Source organism: Pongo pygmaeus, chromosome 16 (assembly GCF_028885625.2).
Source record: "Pongo pygmaeus isolate AG05252 chromosome 16, NHGRI_mPonPyg2-v2.0_pri, whole genome shotgun sequence".
Taxonomy (NCBI): Eukaryota; Metazoa; Chordata; class Mammalia; order Primates; family Hominidae; genus Pongo; species Pongo pygmaeus.
In genome coordinates this window covers 47,390,292-47,411,196 of record NC_072389.2, presented here as the reverse complement: position 1 = coordinate 47,411,196, position 20,905 = coordinate 47,390,292, and the positions used below count along the sequence as shown (strand labels likewise).

The 20,905-nt window shown below is 43.4% G+C and overlaps 1 protein-coding gene across 2 annotated transcripts in view; it reads left to right on the top strand.

Annotated features, from left to right (window-relative positions):
- Positions 1-20,905, top strand: part of VPS39 (VPS39 subunit of HOPS complex) — a 49,638-nt gene that overhangs the window by 25,900 nt on the left and 2,833 nt on the right. For both annotated transcript variants that reach the window (XM_054452071.2, XM_063652142.1), the window contains exons 9-24: positions 3,902-4,022; positions 4,134-4,254; positions 8,622-8,751; positions 12,623-12,765; positions 14,945-15,088; positions 15,575-15,716; positions 15,840-15,926; positions 16,257-16,330; positions 16,668-16,766; positions 17,359-17,476; positions 17,986-18,114; positions 18,745-18,847; positions 19,078-19,123; positions 19,978-20,127; positions 20,294-20,428; positions 20,678-20,769. In XM_054452071.2, coding sequence (XP_054308046.1) covers positions 3,902-4,022; positions 4,134-4,254; positions 8,622-8,751; positions 12,623-12,765; positions 14,945-15,088; positions 15,575-15,716; positions 15,840-15,926; positions 16,257-16,330; positions 16,668-16,766; positions 17,359-17,476; positions 17,986-18,114; positions 18,745-18,847; positions 19,078-19,123; positions 19,978-20,127; positions 20,294-20,428; positions 20,678-20,769 — 1,834 coding nt within the window. The remainder of the gene's footprint in view (positions 1-3,901; positions 4,023-4,133; positions 4,255-8,621; positions 8,752-12,622; positions 12,766-14,944; positions 15,089-15,574; positions 15,717-15,839; positions 15,927-16,256; positions 16,331-16,667; positions 16,767-17,358; positions 17,477-17,985; positions 18,115-18,744; positions 18,848-19,077; positions 19,124-19,977; positions 20,128-20,293; positions 20,429-20,677; positions 20,770-20,905) is intronic.

Genomic DNA, 20,905 nt, shown 5'->3' with positions numbered 1-20,905 from the left:
CACCAGCCAGTCTCCCAACTTTTGGAGATATAAAGAGATCCAGACCATCTCTATTGTCAACAATAGATATGACAACCAAAGGGGTTTCTGTTATAGATTACCTTTTTAATTAAATGAGAACGTATTCAAGTGGGACAGATTTTAAAAGGAGAAAGAAATTTTACATATGTTATACAAGTTAGCACTGAAGAAAATTGTACTAACTTTTCAAAATGAGGCCAACATAAAAAGAAAATAAAAAATTCAATATAAAACAATATGCTTTTAATTTCATTTTTCTGGTAAGATGAAAAATATCAGCATAATAGCAGTAGCATTCAAAATGATAGAAATACAACTTAGTTCTCAAGTTACTCATTTCTGAGTTCCCTCATAGCTTTGACATTTTATTGTACTATTCATTGATAGTATAAATTACAAATATAATAGGAAAAACTTTTTATCAGAAAATGGATAATTAAACCAGTGCAGTGACTCATGCCTGTAATCGCAGCACATTGGGAGGCTGAGGCAGGAGGACTGCTTGAGCCCAGGAGTTTGAGACCAGCCTGGGCAACATAGTGAGACCCTGTCTCTACAAAAAATACTTTTAAGAAATTAGCTGGGCATCGTGCTGCATGCATATATTCCCAGGACTTGGGTGGCTGAGGTGGGAGGATTGCTTGAGCCTGGGAGATGGAGGCGGCAGTAAGCCGTGATCACACTACTCACTGCATTCCAGCCAGGCCTATAGAGAGAGACTGTGTCTCAAAAAAAAAAAAAAAAAAAAGGATAATTAGAAATATTAGCAAATTAGACACACTAAGAAATTATTTTTATGAATATATTCTTTGAAGTTAAATTTCTATGTGGTAATTATGCATCTAGTGGTTTGCTTTTTACTAATTTTTTTACTTTTAAAAACATTTTTATTTTTAAATGTAAAAAACACATAACATACAATTTACCACCTGAACCATTTTTAAGTGTACAGTTAAGTGGTATTACGTATGTTAACATTGTGGTACAGTAGATCTTCAGAACTTTTTTATGTTGCAAAACTGAAACTCTATACCCATTAACAACTCCTCAGTTCTTCTCCCTCCAGTCCCTGAAGCCGCCATTCTCCTTTCTGCTTCTATGAATTTGACGTCTTCTAGATACCTCATATAAGGGAAATCATACAGTATTTGTCTTTCTGTGACTGCCTTGTTTAATTTAGCATAATGTCCTCAAGGTTCATGCCTTCCTTTTTAAGGTTCAGCCTTAAAAAGGTAATATATATTCCACTTAAAAAAGTAATAAAATAATTACTTAAAAAGGTAATAATATTCCACTGTATGTATACACCACATTTTATTTATCCATCCATCTGTTCGGGGATGCTTGGGTTACTTTCACCATTGGCTGCTGTGAATAATGCTGCTACGAACATGTGTGTGCAAATATCTCCTTGAAATCCTGATTTTCACCTGTTTTGAATATATACCCAGAAATGGGATTCCTGGACCATATGGTGATTCTATTTTTAATTTTCTGAGGAACCACCATACTGTTTTCCATAGCGGCTGCACCATTTTACAGTCCCACCAACAGTGCGTAAGGGTTCCAGTTTTTCCATATTCTTGTCAATACTTGTTATTTTCATTTTTTTTAATAGTAGCCATCCTAAAGGCATATGAGGTGATATCTCACTGTAGTTCTTTACTAATTCTTGATATAGCACAGAATATAGTCATAGAAAATATTTCTATTATTTCTAAGTTAGTGAAATTATGTTTCATATAGTATACAAACAATAAATTTATCTTACAGTTCACTGTAAGGTAAAGCAGATCTTTATTCAGTCTTGTTCTGAGATGTGTGTTTTTAAAGATATGTTTTGTGTTGCTTATTTTCTAAATTCCCTCCATTTATGTTAAATCTCCTTCACCATACAACTTCTTAAATATTGGAAGACTTGATTTGCAATGATTTTATGGTTTTGTCAGCTCTGCTTTTTGCATACTGACTTCTTTCGCACTGTATGGAATTGTTCTGCTTCATCCAGCATTTTAAGCTTTGGACTGTCACATGCTTGTCAAAAAGTACAGAAAAATATAGTGGATATATTAAAAGTTATTTTCAAAAGAGAGAGGAAGAGTGAAGAAAAGGAGTATAACCCAGTAATTTGTGCTGGATCAGAAGGGTAAATTTGGGGTCATGGATAGATGAATGAAAGGTGTTTTTTTAAATATAATAGAGGAAAACAATTGTAAGACTTGACAGCAAGTATCAAATAGAAATGCCTTCAGTGAGAAGTCCGTCCAGCCACCTTCTCTGTGTACCATTAAGCCGTGTCTTAGTTCATTTGTGCAGCTATAACAGAATACCACAGACTAGGTAATTTATAAAAAACAGAAATTTGTTTCCTCACAGTTTTGGAGACTTGGAAGTCCCAGATCAGGGTGCCGGCATCTGGTGTCTGGTAAGGGCCTTCTTGATGCTCCTTCACATGGTGGAAGGAGAAGGGTAAGAGAAAGATGAGCTCTGTGTTCTCACATGGCGGAAGAGAGAGAACCCACTCCACAAGCCCTTTTTATAGTGCATTAATCTGTTGATGAGGTTGGAGCCTCACCACCTAAACACCTCCCATTAGGCCCCACCTCCCAACACTTGCACTGAGGATTAAGTGTCCAATGCATAAGTTGGGGAGGAATAAAAATAGTCAAACCATAGCAGCCATCAGGTGGAGCATCACACCTTTTCTCTGTGAAAATCTTTAGCAGAAACAACATTGGCTAGAAATGTGGAACTCTTCCCTTAGAGTAATTTAGGGAAAATAGAATTTGCCTTCCCCCCCAACCTTTCTTTTTTATTTATTATTTATTTTTATTTTTTATTTTTATTTTATTTATTTATTTATTTATTTATTTTTTTTTTTTGAGATGGAGTCTTGCTCTGTCGCCCAGGCTGGAGTGCAGTGGTGCATCTCGGCTCACTGCAAGCTCCGTCTTCCCGGTTCACGCCATTCTCCTGCCTCAGCCTCCCGAGTAGCTGGGACTGCAGGCAACTGCCACCACGCCCGGCTAATTTTTTTGTATTTTTAGTAGAGACAGGGTTTCACCATGTTAGCCAGGATGGTCTCGATCTCCTGACCTCGTGATCCACCTGCCTCGGCCTCCCAAAGTGCTGGGATTACAGGTGTGAGCCACTGCATCCGGCCTTTCCCCCTCCCGCCACCTTTCTAAGAGAATGAAAGAAGAGGTTCTGTTACCTGGTTCTCCCACTGATGCATTGTTATGGGCAGCTGCAACTGGCCTTTGTCTGGCCTGGCTTTGTGACTGATGAAAAAAGGAGCAAGTGAAACTTTTATCCAGTTCTTTGGGGAATAAGGCAGGAGTGGGATCCGGCGACTGTCAGCACAGCTGATGTCTCTTTTTTGTGCAAGAGATTTCTCTTATCATAACTCAAGCAAAGCAATTTTTTTTATTTTTCTTTTTTTTAGAGTCAGGATCTCACTCTGTCACCCATGCTGGAGTGCAGTGGTGCAGTTATGGCTCATTGCAGCCTCAAACTCCTGGGCTCAAATGATCTTCCCACCTCAGCCCCCCGAGTAGCTTGGACTACAGGTGTGCGCCACCACAGCTGACTAATTTTTTAAAAAATGTTTTTGTTGAGACAGTGTCTCACTAAGTTGCCTAGGTTGGTCTCAAACTCCCGGCCTACGTGACCTTCCCACCTCAACCTCTCAAGTTGCTGGGATTACAGGCCAATTTTTTTTTTCTTTCTTTCTGAATCACAGTGTGAGATCCTGGCTTGATATTTGACTAGGGGACTTTTTGGAGATCCATTTAAATGTGTCTTAGAATGGGCAGCTGAAACACTCCATAAACGCAAAGCCTTAGACCGGAACAACTGCTGTATATGTTCTCCTTCACAGAGCACCAGCCTCCCTACATCATTGCAGTGTTGCCTCGATATGTTGAGATCCGAACATTTGAACCGAGGCTTTTGGTCCAAAGCATTGAATTGCAAAGGCCCCGTTTCATTACCTCAGGAGGGTAAGGAATTTCTTTTTTTGCTATGGCTGTATATTATCCCAAAGTTGTAAAGTCACCTGTGTCATCACAAAGCCTGTGATCTTTTGCTAATATTCTTACTCTTGCTTCCAGATCAAACATTATCTATGTGGCCAGCAATCATTTTGTTTGGAGACTCATCCCTGTCCCCATGGCAACCCAAATCCAACAACTTCTCCAGGACAAGCAGTTTGAATTGGCTCTGCAGCTCGCAGTAAGTCTTGTTCCTGACTAGTCTGCCTTCCTTATTGTTCTTGAAAGTAGGTGATTTGGGTTTCAATGTTCATATTTATTTTGGATTAGTAGAATAAGCACATAGCTGAAAGTCCGGGGCCTTGAATACTAGGTCTGACTCCACTATAAAATATCTATGTAACTCTAAGTGATTTTACTTTTTCACTTTATCTGTCAAATATAGAATGAATATCAATTATAGTAATAGTACCTTGTAGAATTAATGTGAGAGGCCGGGAGCGGTGGCTCATGCCTGTAATCCCAGCATTTTGGGAGGCCAAGGCTAGCAGATCACCTGAGGTCAGGAGTTTGAGACCAGCTTGGCTAACATGACAAAACCCTGTCTCCACTAAAAATACAAAAATTAGCTGGGCATGGTGGCAGGCACCTGTATGTAATCCCAGCTACTCAGGAAGCTGAGGTAGGAGAATTGCTTGAACCCAGGAGGTAGAGGTTGTGGTGAGCCAAGATCATGCCACTGCACTCCAGCTTGGGTGGCACAGCGAGACTCTGTCTCAAAAAACAAACAAAAAAATTAATGGGAGAATAAAATAATTTAATAGATATTGTATGGTCATGAAAAATTAAAGACAATGCAGACATTAAAGTTTAGCCTACAATCATAAATATACTGTTATAGTCAAGTTGAATGCAACAACCAGAGGACCCCTCAAAATTCCTTTCCACAGTAGACTCCTATGTTTGGATAAGTAGGCTTTCTTTTGATATTCTGAAACTACTTCAAGTTGTTGTATTCAGCCAGGCTGCAGTCTTATATTTATGATGCTTACTATAATGTTTGCAAGGGATCTTGTTCACAGCAAAATAGTGACCACCTCTTGTTCCAATGTTGATGTCAGAGTCTGTGTCTTGTTCTTTTAAACATCGTCAGTGATGATTATTGTCATCTGTAGGGGGTGGATTTGCTTTTAGGAAACAACCAAAAGTCATTCTGAGCCTAACCTAGTTGTTAAACCAGATATTGCTACTTTATGTATTTGGGGGTTTTTTGAGGTTTTTTTTTTCTTGTTTTTTTTTTTTTTTTTTTTTTTAAGACAGGGTCTCACTCTGTCACCCAGGCTAGAGTGCAGTGATGCAGTCTTGGCTCACTGCAGCCTTGACCTCCCGGTCTCAAGTGATCAGCCCACCTCAGCCTCCTGTGTTGCTGGGACCACAAGCATGTACCACCACACCCAGCTAATTTTTTTATTTTTTGTAGAGACAGGGTCTCACTTTGTTGCCCAGGCTGGTCTTGAACTCCTGAGCTCAAGTGATCCTCCTGTCTCAGCCTCCCAAAGTGCTGGGATTATAGATGTGAACTACTATGCCCAGCCTCAGATAGTGATACTTTAAAGAAGAGATTTTTATGAAGTTAATAGTAATAAAACTGAATTTCTAGAGTATCCTGTAAACTATTTCTAAAAGGAAAGCACTATTTTAGAATGCAGATACTTTTAGTTACCTATGGTGGCTACTCGTGAAGAACATTTACTTTGGATATATATGTTCTGGATTTAAAATAAAAATCTGATCTTAATAGTAAGACATAGTTAATATTCCATAAAGATGATTGCTTTCTTAGAGCACTGAATTTCAGCATCTTAGTGTTTTTTTTCTAGTCATGCATTGTCCTGTATTATTTTATTTTCATTTTTAAAAATAATACAGTGAATACCCATGAACTCACCATCCTACCCAAGAACCATAACTTTTATAACTTTTATAATCCTTCCCATCCCATCCCTCTGCCTCTCTTCCAGATGTAATCATTATCCTAAATTTTGTATTTATCATGAGCTTAGTCTTTTACATATGTATTTAAAATATATATTTAATATATAAACATATTTATTATACGTTTAAATATATATTTAATGATTAAACACATATGTTTAATCTTTTACATATATTTAACATATGGAAGTAATGTATTTAGTTTTTGAACTTTATAAAAAGGTTATGCAGTATGAAACTCTTTAGTCTATTTTTCTTACCAGGAAGGTCTCAGAGTCTTTTCAGTGATCTTCCTAGTTCAGGTTGTTTAATCTCAGGTAAAGAAAATGGAAGTGGGTTCCCATTTTTCCTTCTCTTTTCTAGGCTAATACTTATTTTGTGCTCTGCCCTTTTTATGACGAAAAAAGGTTGATTGACATCATGTTAGTCCAGGAAGAACCTATCTTTTATTTAAATAGATAAGCAAACATAATGGAACTTTCAGAGGGAAATTACAAACTAAACTTTGGCATTGATAAGTCCTGGAGCCAAGTGTCAGAGAGGGACAGTTCACTGTGGGCTGGAAAAGGCATCCTACGGCTGGACACTTGAGTTGACCGTTTAAGAATATGTTAGATTAGGATCAAGAGCAGGAAATGGAGCATTCCAGATGGAGAAGAAGTTAAAGAAGTGTAAAGTGTGGCCTATGTCTGTCGTATTTGGAGCCTGTCCTGACTGGAGAAGAAGGTATGGCCTAAGTGTTTGGGACTCAGCTAGATAAGGAGGCTGGCACCAGGTTTTGGAAGCCTTTGAAGCACCAAGCAGGAGAGCTGAGACCAGGGACAGCCACATGTTGATGATGGCTTGGACTAGTGTGGCGGTAATAGGAAAAGAAAGGTAAGGGGGAAATTGAGAGACATTTTGAAAGAAAAAACTAAATTTGATAAAGATTGGCTAAAGAGGTATAAGGGGAAAATAGGTTATGAGGAAGAAGCAAAGCTCATAGCAGCTGCATTTGTTTAGCTTTTACTGAGAATAGGACCTTTCCCAACCGTGCCATTTTTTTTTTTCCGAGACAGAGTCTTCCTCTGTCGCCAGGCTGGAGTGCAGTGGTGCAATCTCAGCTCGCTGCAACTCTGCCTCCTGGGTTCAAGCGATTCCCCTGCCTCGGCCTCCTGAGTAGCTGGGACTACAGGCGTGTGCCACCACGCCCAGCTAATTTTTTGTATTTTAGTAGAGACAGGGTTTCACCATGTTGGCCAGGATGGTCTTTCCTGACCTCGTGATCTGCCCGCTTTGGCCTCCCAAAGTTCTGGGATTACAGGCGTGAGCCACCGCGCCCGGCCCACCAGATGTGTTTCGTTCCTTGAGTACACTGTGCTCTCTCTGCCATTTTAAAGCCTTGCGCATGTGCTGTCTCCTTTGCTGGGGAGTACATGCTCCTCTTCCCCTCCCTGTCACGTGCTCAGCCTCATTTAGCTAACTCAAACTCATCCTTTTGTTTGAGATGGAGTCTCGCTCTGTCACCCTAGCTGGAATACAGTGGTATGATCTTGGCTCACTGCAACCTCCGCCTCCTGGGTTCAAGCAGTTCTCCTGCCTTGGCCTCCCGAGTAGCTGGGATTACAGGCACATGCCACCATGTCCAGCTAATTTTTGTATTTTTAGTAGAGACGGGTTTCACTATGTTGGCCAGGCTGGGTCTCAAACTCCTGACCTGAGGTGATCTACCCACCTCGGCCTCCCAAAGTGCTGGGATTACAGGCATGAGCCACCGTGCCTGGCCCAACTCATCCTTTATGTCTCAGTTTAGGTCCCTCTTGGAATCCATCCTGGACCCCCGACTCAGACTGGATTGGGGACCCCTCCCACATGCTTGTCATCACTCTTACCCTATTTTGTGTTTTTAAACTAAACTCTAGGTTTTATTCAGATTTGGCCAGTTTTTCTATTAGTGTCCTTTTTTCTGTTCCAGAATCAAATCTAGAAATCAGATTGCATTTAGTTGTCATGAGTCCTTGGTGTCCTCTGGTCTGTGACATTTTATCTTTCCTTGTTTTTCATGACCATGACAATTTTCAGGATTACCGGTTAGGCATCTTGTAGAAACCCTGTTGTGTTTTAATTGCGTAGTTACTTAGCAGTCTTACAGTTAGACACTAAGGGCAGGTTGTAAGGCAGATAGCATGTGGCTGTCTTGTACACTTTGTTTTATTTTTTATTTTATTTATTTATTTTTTGAGACGGAGTCTCACTCTGTCACCCAGGCTGGAGTGCAGTGGCACGATCTTGGCCCACTGCAACCTCTACCTCCTGGGTTCAGGTGATTCTCCTGCCTCAGCCTCCCGAGTAGCTGGGACTACAGGCACATGCCACCACGCCCGGCTATTTTTTTGTATTTTTAGTAGAGACAGGGTTTCACCATGTTAGCCAGGATGGTCTCAATCTCCTGACCTCGTGATCCGCCTGCCTCAGCCTCCCAAAGTGCTGGGATTACAGGCGTGAGCCACCGTGCCCAGCCTTGTCTTGTACACTTTGGCGTCTGTAGCTCCTAGCATCTTCTCTAACATCAAGAACATACTGAACAATATTTATTGAGTGAGTGAGCTCTTACATATTCTGCTCCGTTATTAGGAAATGAAAGATGATTCCGACAGTGAAAAGCAGCAACAAATTCATCACATCAAGAACTTGTATGCCTTCAACCTCTTCTGCCAGAAGCGTTTTGATGAGTCCATGCAGGTCTTTGCTAAACTTGGCACAGGTAACAAGTGGTGAGGCCTTTATATAAGGAACTAATGGAGGAGGGGAGCCTGAAAAGTATGGGGAGAAATGATAACAGACTTCTGAGAATGGAGAAGGTTTAGGCTCAGCTAAATTGATCCTCATACCTAGCAAGATCCTGTGGGGTGACCACAGTGGTTACATATCTATACTCCTAATCCTATGAATCTGGTCTTCTCAATAAATGTGGACTCCCAATTTTCCAGTATGATATGCCCTTGCCATTAGAGAAAGGTAGCAGAAAGTCATTCAGTTCAACAAATGGGTATTTGATCAGCTAGTGTTTATTGAATGTTGTTCTAAACCAAAGTCCTTGGATTAAACTGCAGATCATTTTTGAGAGCCAACACAGGACAGTGCCATGAAGCTCTTCCTTTTCTTAGTGTCCTGAAACCTCTAGACATGAATGTAGTGGCAAGGAGCAGGTACCCTGGGGTCTGCCTGAGGTCTGGCAGAGTTACTGGACCTCTCTGTGTTTCTGCTTTCTCCTCTGCAAAAAAGAGATGATCATACTACTGCTTACCTTAGAGTGCTGCTATAAGGATTATATGAAGTGCTTTGAACAGTGTGTGGCACTTAACAAGTGCTCTGTAAGTGATGTTATTAGTATTGAATTTCATTACTGTATATTCAAAACTGTATATTCCAGTTTTGCTTAATTTGGATCAATCTATCTATATATACTTGGTTTGACTCTACATCATACTAGCATCTCCTCTTTTCTCCTCTTCATTGCTTTGCCTTTTTTCCACCATTCCTCAACCTTGGCTAGTAATGAACTGTGGTAATTCCCTGTATCAGTCAAGATTCTTGGTTGTGAGCAATGGAGACCAACTCTGGATTGTTTAAGTAGAATCTGGATAAATTAAGCAGAGTTTATTGGAATATTAGGGTAATGACAGTTGGAAGAACTCATAAAATTGATGGGAGATTAGGCTGGGGAATAGATGGAAACGAAGGGAACTCTGGAGGCCTTCCCAGCTGGAAACAAAACAGGAAGCCAGACAATGATCAGTTTGTAGCCAGGACAGGCTGGGCCATCCTGCACTAGCATAGCCACCTTCTTAGCCGTTGCCACTGCTACTTCCTCTGTTGTTGCGTCCTTGATAAAAATTGCCCTCTGCTAGTGTATTAGCTATCTAATGCTACGTAACAAATCTCCCCAAAACTATATGGCTTAAAGTAACAGTAATCATCCATCTCTGTTAGTACTTGTTGGTCTGGAGTTTGGGAAGGGGTCAGCTGCACTGTCCTTGCTTCAGATCTCTCAGGCAGTTGCAGTTTTACGTCAACTGGGCTACCATCATTTGAAATCGGGGCTAGAAGATCCACTTCCAAGCTGGCTCACTCATATGGCTGACAAAGTGGTGCTGGCTGGAGCCAGGGGCCTCAGTTCTTGTCCAAGTGGGTCTCTCTTCAGAGCTGCTTGAATGTCCTCATGCGTAACAGCTGGCTCTTTCTGGAAGGCGTGTCTAAGAGACCTAGGCAGAAGCTTCAGTGTCTTTTGTGACTCTCACTCCTTCTATATTCTGTTGGTTTACAAGAGTCCTGCCAGGTTCAAGGCAAGGAAGTTCATCAGACTTCCCCTCTTCATGGAGGAGTGTCATGTTACCTAAGAGGAGCACATAGGATGGGATGTATGATACATGTTGGTGTGTACCACGCTGCTTGTCATCCTTGCATCATTTCCTCCAGATCAAGGGATCTGATTAGCCAGGATTAGGTCATGGTCTGACCCCCAGACTCTACTAGGGGTGGAGAAAGAGGTTTGGCTTCCCTCTGCTTCTGAAGGCAAAGGTAGGTCCCTAGAGCTATCCTCCCACCAAGACTCCACATAGCCTGGAAGAGAGAACTTGCCCTTATCTGAAATACCTAGAGTAGGCAGATTCATGGAGACTACAGGTAAAATAGAGGTTCCCAGGGGTTGAAATGGAGGGAGAATAGGGAGTAATTGTTTATTATTAAGGTAGTTTCAATTTGAGATGATGGAAAAGTCCTGGAGATGGATGGTGTGATGGTTGCACAACAATGTGAATGTATTTAATGCCACTGAATTGTATGCTTACAAATGGTTAAAAGGATAAATATTGTGGCATGTATATTTTACTACATATAGACACACAGATTGTTGGATGAGCTGAATGAGCAGAAGACAGGGTTCCGTTACTGGACATTGATGTGGGCACATCCCTGTGATCCAGAGGTCAGCAAGTTGCTGCTGCTTCCATAGCCTAAGCCCTGTAGTATCCTCAGTTCCCACAGAGCTGGTGACTGGGTGCAGGTTGCTGTATCCAGGCAGGTGCCTCTACGGAATGGCAGAGCTGATAACCAGACACTGGAAATGCCAAGTCTGGCTGCACACACTCATGAGCTGGAAGAGGGAGGCTTCCATCTCACTTTCAGTTTCCAAATCTCATATCCTGTTTCTGGGTGGAACCAGATTTTCACTTAGAACCCTGACTGCTAGGGAGTTTGATAAAAGTAGTTTTCAGTTTTATAGCCCCTGTGGGTATAAAGGAGTAGAAAGGAGTAGAAATAGATGGGAAGTGCCAATTGACCTATACAATAGTGTTCCACAGCACTGGTGCACTGTAAATTATATAACCGGTTAACCAGCCCCCAGTGGCAGTGAGGGGATATGTTGGCTACTTACAGCATTTTGCTATTACAGTCTGGGGAGTGGCCAGGTACAGTGGCTCATGCCTATAATCCCAGCATTTTGGGAGACCAAAGAGAAGAGGATTGCTTGAGCCCAGGAGTTCAAGACCAGCCTAGGCAACATAGTGAGACCTCATCTTTACAAAAAATTTAAAAATAATTAGCTGGCAGGGTAGTACATACCTGTAGTCCCAGCTACTTGGGAAGGTGAGGCAGGAGGATCACTTGAGCCAGGAGGTCAAGACTACAAGAAGCCAAGATTGTGCCACTGTACTCCAGCCTGGGAGACAGAGCAAAACCCTGTCTCAAAAAAAAAAAAAAAAAAAATTGCGAGCATCTGTGAGAACACCATAAATTCTAAGGCAGAAGGAAAATGTCACCTCTTTGACATTGTTAATGTGCACCATTTTGATTCTTAATGTAGCAGAACATTTTCCCACATTCTCTTGTCAGTTGGTCTTGTCTTTTGGTCATTTATCAAATGAAGTCTTACATTTTATTACCAATTTATGTGAATTTGTTTAATCAACATATTGCCCTCTTTTAAAAAATTTTTTTGAGACAGGGTCTCCACTCTTGCCCATGCTGGAGTATAGTGGCATGATCACAGCTCACTGCAGCCTCAACCTCCTGGGCTCAAGCGATCCTCCCACCTCAGCCTCCCAAGTAGCTGGATACAGGCACACGCCACCATGCCCAGCGAATTTAAAATTTTTTTGTAGACATGTGGTCTCACTATGCTGCCCAGTCTTGTAATCAACAAATTAGCCTCTTGCCGTATATACTACAAGTATATTCCCTAGCCTGTTGTCTTTTTTTTTTTAGTAATGTTTCTTTTTTTGACGTAAATTTTTTATTGTTAAGTCTCTTGATCTCTTTTACTTCAATATCAGCATTTTTCCTTAGAAATTTTTTATTCTCTACTTTCAGAGGCTTGATAAATATTCAATTCTAATTCTTTGTGTGTATTTGAATATAGTCAGGCCATTTTTGTGATGTTTTAGTGAATTTTAACATATGTATAAAAAGTGCTCAAATCGTAAGTCTACAGCTCATTGAATGTTTATGAACCGAGAGTCTTTTTTTTTTTAAATCAGTCTGGAACTTATTTTGCTATAGTAATAGTCCTGTTTTATTTTATCCCTAAATTGTTGGGCTCCTTTCCAGAGGAATCATGTTTACCTTCCATATAGATCCCACCCATGTGATGGGCCTGTACCCTGACCTGCTGCCCACAGACTACAGAAAGCAGCTGCAGTATCCCAACCCATTGCCTGTGCTCTCCGGGGCTGAATTGGAGAAGGCTCACTTAGCTCTGATTGACTACCTGACACAGGTAGGTATACTACAGAGTGCGTGAAAGAGTTTGCCTGGGAGTTTCAGTACTTGTTTCTTTGTGGCAAGGAATTGAGGGCCTTCTCTAATGCCAAGGCAGTCTATAAATTAATGCTCTAGGAAGTCTGCCTGGGGTCAAGTTTCTTTCTGCTACTTCTAACTTAACAGTACCAATGAGGTGGGGTTTTCTGCCAAATCTTGATAAAAATAAACACACCCAATTCCTAGTAAATTCACACTAAGCTGTTACAGAAACTAAAAAAGGTAAATTTTAGTTGATAGAAGCATACAAGTTTTTTTAAAACAAACTTTTTGTAACATACATGATTTTGGGGAAAATGCCTCCTGTATGTGGAACCACTTGGAAAACACACACAAAAAAGTACAAAGCAGAAATACAAATTACCTATAACTCTACCAGCAGAATATAAGAAACTAACATTTTAGTGTTATCCTTCTAGACTTGTATATCTATGAATTAGCTTTTGTTTATTTACTTCTTGGTTTATTTATTGCAAATGGATATCAAATTGTAGATTGTTTTATAGCTTACTTTTTAAAAATTTAGCCATATACTGAGAAAGTACTTCCTTATCAATACATATCCTTATTTAACATGTTTTTTAGGGAGGTATTTAGATTTAAAATTTTTTATGATTTACTGTTATAGACAGATACATTTTTTAAGTCAGCACTAAAACCAGCATCTCCATTAAAGTCTCTTAACCCTAGATTTCTGTCACAGAAGGCTATTGTTTATTTCCTGTATACCCATTCAGAATCAGAGACCTTATTGATATTTTTTCCTCTTAAGTGTTTTACAGACCTTTGTAAGGGGTCTCCAGAACGCTCCAGGGTAGGCACTGAGAAGTATTGCTGTTGGCCGGGTGTGGTGGGTCATGCCCGTAATCCCAGCACTTTGGGAGGCTGAGACAGGAAGATCACCTGAGGTCACGAGTTCAAAACCAGCCTGGCCAACATGGCAAAACCCCGTCTCTACTAAAAATACAAAAATTAGCTGGGTGTGGTGGCCCACGCCTGTAATCCCAGCTATTCAGGAGGCTGAGGCAGGAGAATTGCTTGAACTCCGGAGACGGAGGTGGAAGTGAGCCGAGATTGCACCACTGCACTCCAGCCTGGGCAACAGAATGAGACTCTGTCTCAAAAAAAAAAAGAAGTATTACTGGAAAAATTGTCATGCCGCTTTCCACTCCCTGCCTCTGGGTCAGTGAGTGCCTGCAGGTCTGATCAGGCACGGGTGGCCTTGGCCCTTCCTTGAAATTGGGCTCCAGGGGTACCCTCCTGGGGCTGGCAGCCTGCAAGGAGCACACAAACTTGCCACTGCCTACACACTGCACACACTGTGCTTAGTAAAAAAGATTCCTGGGCATAGTGTCTCCCAAAGCCCGTGGCACTGTGGAAGGCCCTCCATTGCCAACGTCTTAGCCGTAGGAAGGTGAGCACACGTCCTTCCCTGGCCTTCTTCACTGACACTGGGAATGCGTGAAGTAACTGACACTAGTATTGTGCCAGAGAGATGGCAGAGCAAGACCATGGGCTCTGCCAGACTCAAGAGAATACATAATGGATGAAGTTCTAGGATAGGCAGAAACTCATCTCCAGGGATCGAAAGCAGATCAGTGGGTGGGATTGTCTGGGAACAGCACGAGGAACTTTCTGGAGTGATAGAAATGTTATCTTCCTTCACTGAGGTGGTGGTTACATGCATGTACACATCTGTCAAAATGTATCTGATGGTACACTTTAAAAGATTAGATTTTATTGTAAGTTATACCTCAATAAGGTTGATTTAAAAAAAATAAAAGAACACAGGCTTTGGAGTCAGACCCCAGTTTGAATCCTGCCTTACCCCTTACGTAGCAGCTGACACCTGTGCCTTGGGTTCCTCACCTGTAAAATAAGGATAATGTTATCGGCACTTGTTTTAGGTTTAAGATGGTATATATAAAGTGCTTGGCATGGTGCCTGGTCTGTAGTAAATATTCAATAAATAATTGTTGTTGTCTCTGTGGCAATTTGGCAGTGCTAAAAATCGAATGCTAGTGTGAGATCAGGCCAATAGGCATGAGCTGATTTGGAGGTATTCAGAATTACCCAGTAGCTCAGATGACAAAGGAAGACTTAGTCCTGGCCTTAACCCCACATTTTGACCTTTGCAGAAACGAAGTCAATTGGTAAAGAAGCTGAATGACTCTGATCACCAGTCAAGTACCTCCCCGCTCATGGAAGGCACTCCCACCATCAAATCCAAGAAGAAGCTGCTACAAATCATCGACACCACCCTGCTCAAGTGCTATCTCCATGTGAGTTACCTGAGCGCTCGGGTGCCACAATTCCCAGTTACCCTGACAGTCTGGGAAAGTAAAAGGGAGTGCTAGACCCTGGGGGACCTGCCACTAGTAAGAGTGAAGTCTTTGATTCTGGAAACCATATAGACTTCTGATGCCTGTGAGTCTCTTGGAATTAAAAGGATAAGGCAAGATATCAATGCACAATTGTACAGTAGATTCATCTTCTCTGGTCGGATTGCAGTTAGTGCTACAAAGTCAGCTGGGACAGTATTTCCTTCAAGAAGTTCTGTCCTTCTTCTTTCCCACAGAACATTAAAACACATTGTGTGAAGGTCCATAAATGCTCTAAAAGCCTCTACCTGCTGTCCTGAAAGAGGGCTGTCTGCTTTCTCTTGCTTGTGCTACATTCCTGGCCTTTCAGCCTAGAGCAGGCCTGGTCTAGGGAAGGGTGGGGCTCCCCAGGAAGCAGTTTCCACTGAACTCCTGCTCTTTCTGCAGACGAATGTGGCCCTGGTGGCCCCCTTGCTACGCCTGGAGAACAATCACTGCCACATCGAGGAGAGCGAGCATGTGCTGAAGAAGGCTCACAAGTACAGTGAGCTTATCATCCTGTATGAGAAGAAGGGGCTCCACGAGAAAGGTGGGGGGGTGGTTCCTTGGATCTGGGAGGGGCTCTTGTACATGGCAGGGGAAACCTACTGAGATGTGACAAATCTCCCATGGGGAAAAGGCTCATGACCTTGTTCTTGGGTTTGGTGGCCAGCTCTGCAGGTGCTTGTGGACCAGTCCAAGAAAGCCAACTCCCCTCTGAAAGGCCACGAGAGGACAGTGCAGTATCTGCAGCATCTGGGTAAGTCCACCTTTTGAAAGGGGTGGGAGAGTGCTCCTGTTCAAATGACCTGGTCTCCCTCCGTTTCTGTTTCTGGTTGGTTGCTCCCCTCCCTCCCTTGCTTGTGTTCACTCAATTTCATTCCTCCAAATGGCATAAAAGTCCCTTGGTGGTTGACCTATGACAGCCCCCTGGTATGGAGCCAGCCCAGTAGGGCTAACAGCCCCAAGTGGCTCATGCTTGAGCTGTCTTTTCAGGAAAATGAATTCTGGGGCAACCTGCCCACCTGCCTTCCCAGTGCCACAGGCAAGATGGGCCTCAACTGCTGACAAGTCCTGCTTTTCCTTCTAGGCACAGAAAACCTGCATTTGATTTTCTCCTACTCAGTGTGGGTACTGAGAGACTTCCCAGAAGATGGCCTGAAGGTGAGCCACGGGAGTCCCTTGGATTTATCTGGTACACACTTGGTTCTGATTGCACTTGAGACAGCAGTGGATGGAGAGGAGGGTGGATTCGTGCATCTGTCTTCATTGGTGCTAGAAAGGGTGGACTGGGAAGCGCGAGCCAGTGCTGTAGTTGATAGAGAGAGCCTTGCACAGGTGTGAGGAGGCCTGTGCCTCGTCTGACATGCTGACTGCCTGCAGATGCCTTCTCGTACCCTTCCCCTCCTAAAGTCTGTTTGATCCCTGCACTCACATGCGTGTGTTTGGTGGAACTGCAGTCAGATGGTTCTGCTGCTGGAATTCGGGTTCATTCTGACAGATATTTACTGAAGATCTCCCGGAAGTGGAGTCTCTGCCACGTGATCGAGTCCTCGGCTTCTTAATAGAGAATTTTAAGGGTCTGGCTATTCCTTATCTGGTAAGGTATTTTTTGGTCTGTACTAAAAAGCTTTAATCCCAGGATCCGGGACTGCGTGGTTCCATTATCGGGCTGTTCAGATTTGGGATTTTTGTCACTTGGGGATTGGAAGGATGAGGGTTATTTCAGCTTCCTCTGAAGAAAAAGATCCCGGTAGACCAAGCTGGAAATGCTACCTACCAAATCTAGGTAACGTACAGAGGGATAAAAGAATGATGTTTTAGAAAAAAAAATTCCAAAGCCACATTTGTACAGCCAAACTCAAAAGTGACCACAGGACAATCAAATAGGCTTAAGTACCAGGATGCAGATATTTAACCATAATTACATGAGTCGCTGTGAGAGTTTGGAGGATTATGGGACAAAATTAGTAAAAAGGAGTTTAGTAATTGAGAAGATGGCTCCTCACATTACTGGGTCGCATTGTGAAACTTCCTGGTGGCTTTAGACGAGCTGTCTCTTGGTCATCTTTGCAGCCTGATTAGGGGATAATCTGGATGGGACCTGTTGGGCCTTAAAAATGTGAGGGAGGCTGGGAGACTAGGTCACAGCCTGGAGAATACCAGTGACAAAGACCTACATCTTGCCTCAGGAACACATCATCCACGTTTGGGAGGAGACGGGCTCTCGGTTCCACAACTGCCTGATCCAGCTCTACTGTGAGAAGGTGCAAGGTCTGATGAAGGAGTATCTCCTGTCCTTCCCTGCAGGTACCAGTTCTTTTAGGAAGCCGGTTGGCCCCAGGCCTTAGAGGAGAGCACAGACCCAGGTGCCACATGTGGTGGGGGTAAGCAGGCCACCCTATTCTCTGCCCAGGTGGGCAGAAGTTCTGACGAGGAGCCAGGGGAGCTAAGTGACACAGGCCTGGCACATGAGACTCAGGAGCTCTTGTCTGGGTCCTGGCATCTCTGAGTGTCTCAGAGTCATCCCTGGGGGAGGGTGGAAGGAACAGACCTGTCTGCAAGATAACAGCTATACTGATAAGAAACAGGTTTGCCCACAGAGTATTTCCCTATTCAGCTTATTTTTTTAAGTGTAAGCTGATGTTTTGGGGCCACATGGAGACTATGAACTAAAAGAAGTTAGCATGGAAGCCACCCTGGAGGCCCTTTTTGGTCATGTGGTGACATCCTTGAACCCCATTCCCTTCATTTTTCTTGATGACCCTACATTGCCACCTGGCAGTGTCCTTTCATTTTGAGCTTGGTTTCCCTTAAAGGCAAAACCCCAGTCCCAGCTGGAGAGGAAGAGGGTGAGCTGGGAGAATACCGGCAAAAGCTCCTCATGTTCTTGGAGATTTCCAGCTGCTATGATCCAGGCCGGCTCATCTGTGATTTTCCCTTTGATGGTGAGTGTCTGGCTTAGGGCCAGAAGCCACTTCAGCGAAGTTCATGCAAAGACTGATCCACCCCTTTAATTGTTCCCCAACTCTCCACAAAAGTTGGGCCTGGAAAAACCAGGCGTTTCAGGCCAGTGCTCCTGTTTTGTCCTCTCTGAAGACTCACTTTTGTACCGTGACTGAGAAAAGTCTCCTTCCTGGGTATGAACCACATGCTAATTGATAGCCAGGTTGCAACCTGTTTTTTGCTTCAGAACATGTTCTTGGCCAAGTTCATTGTTCAGCAGTTTTTGTAATCTGGCATAATTTGTCTTTATGAGAGCTGAGAGCAAGCATTTGCTCATCTTACCTGAACCACCTAGCATGTTGTAGGTGGTTGTTAAGTACTTGGCTGCTGAATGAATATTCTTACCCAGTTTATATGTGATCTCAAAAAAGATGGGAGAAAGTACTTCCTAAAATAGCTCCCTCCCCCTTTTTTAAACTTCAGTCATTTTCTCCTTGAAGAAAAACCCAAGCAATAAGAATCCTATCATCTTCCCTTTTATATTGCCCCGTGTCCAGTCCTCTGACAGCTTAGCTCCCACCTTGTGCTTGCATAATGGCGGCAGTGGTTCCTCATATTCCTTTTCCTCCTAGGCCTCTTAGAAGAACGAGCTCTTCTGTTGGGGCGCATGGGGAAACATGAGCAAGCTCTTTTCATTTATGTCCACATCTTGAAGGATACAAGGATGGCTGAGGAGTAAGTTTGCCCCAACATCCCACCTCCTAAGCAGTCTAAAAGCAGGCCCCGCAGAGAGATGAGAGTTAAGGCGGCCATCTCCCCATACTCCACTGCAGGAGCAAGAATCGCCTCCGTCCTGGCCCCCAGTTTTGGCTATGGTTAGGCTGCTTGAACAGGCTGCACACACAGCCTCTCATTTAGATGTGCCCCCCTCACACCACCTGCTCTCACCACTGTCTCCCTTGCAGGTATTGCCACAAACACTATGACCAAAACAAAGATGGCAACAAAGATGTGAGTAGTGACCCTGACCCAGGGAGCACGTGTGTATACCTCACCCCGTTGGTTTGACCAGAGGTGGCAATAATATGAGTGGCAGAATAAGACAGGGCACAAGTCAGGGCTCTGATCTTGCATGTGTGTATTGAGGGACAGCACTGGTGTGCTTGGGGTAGTTCTGGCGTACATCTTTGTCATCCCCGTGATTATTAATAGCACTCCTGTCTCTTTACTCTCTTGATTTGTGTCATAAATTATGAGGTCTGCCTGTCGAGCGGGAACCTGTCATGGTTCTGGTGTACTACATCTTGAATACACATTGACTTGTCAATGTCTGGAGACATTTTTGATTGTTGTGACTGAGGACAGGGGTACTGCTAGAATCCAGGGGGTAGAGGCCAGAGATGCTGCTAAACAATGCACAGGACAGCCCCCAAACCAGGAATCATCTGGCCCTGAATGTGCACTGAGGTTGCGAAAGCCTGTGGTACTGGCACCAGTAGGAAATGCAGCATCTCACCTTAGGCTATCCCCACCTGCAAAAATGTGGATGGGGTCTCAGCTTTTAAAGCCAAGGGAAATGAGGAATCTTTTTGAATTATTTTACAGTGGTAGCATTTTGTAAATGGCATAATGGTAAACAAATACAAGGCATTTGGTTTTTTCTCTCAGGGAAAAAGCAATCCTTAATTAACATCTTCAGTTGCCTGTTTGACCTTACCAATTTAAAAGGTGAAAGTGATGAGTTTTACATGCTCAGTGATAGCTGTTACTGTAGGTGAGCCCGTCGAATAGTTAGGCATGCTCAGTGCTGGGGGTTCTGGGAGGGTTGCTGCCAGCCTGACATGGCTCGTGTCTCTCTGAGACAGGTGTATCTGTCCCTGCTTCGGATGTACCTGTCGCCCCCCAGCATTCACTGCCTGGGGCCAATCAAGCTGGAACTACTGGAGCCAAAAGCCAACCTCCAGGCCGCTCTGCAGGTCCTCGAGCTGCACCACAGCAAACTGGACACCACCAAGGTCAGGAGTTGTTCCTAGGGAGATGGCGGGCGTTTGCAGGGAGCACCGAATGAGAAAAGGAAATGCGGAAAGGGACTAGGGTCCAAGAGCTCCATGGCTGCAGACATTTCTTCATTCTCACTCCTGTTCCGCCTCACCCAGTCTCTATCTCTGTTCCTGTGCCTAGGCCCTCAACCTTCTGCCAGCAAACACTCAGATCAATGACATACGCATCTTCCTGGAAAAGGTCTTGGAAGAAAATGCACAAAAGAAACGGTTCAATCAAGTACTCAAGAACCTTCTCCATGCAGAGTTCCTGAGGGTAGGTATGGGCCTTCCAAACTCTAGGGTGGGCTTTTAACTTTTAGTATGAGACAATGTCCACATGTTCCCTTCCGACCAAGGCAGAGCCTGTACAGTGCAGCTCAAGCTGATCCAGTAGCCAGCTTGACATTGAATTGCCAGTGTTCTAAGCAGATGATGACTGAAAGAGGAAACAGTGCCCGCCTCTGCCTTGTGTTTCTGGGTACTACACTGTAGAACTTCTTCCTCAATCCCCCTGTTCTTCCAGGTCCAGGAAGAGCGGATTTTACACCAGCAGGTGAAGTGCATCATCACAGAGGAGAAGGTGTGCATGGTGTGTAAGAAGAAGATTGGGAACAGGTGAGCCTTCTTCACACCTGTGTGGCATCTGGGCTTTATGGAGGTTCCCAGGGGTGGAGAACGCTCAGGATGGATTTCTGCCCTTTAACAGAGGAGGAGAACATGGCCGCTGGCTGTCCTGACAACATTTAGTTCC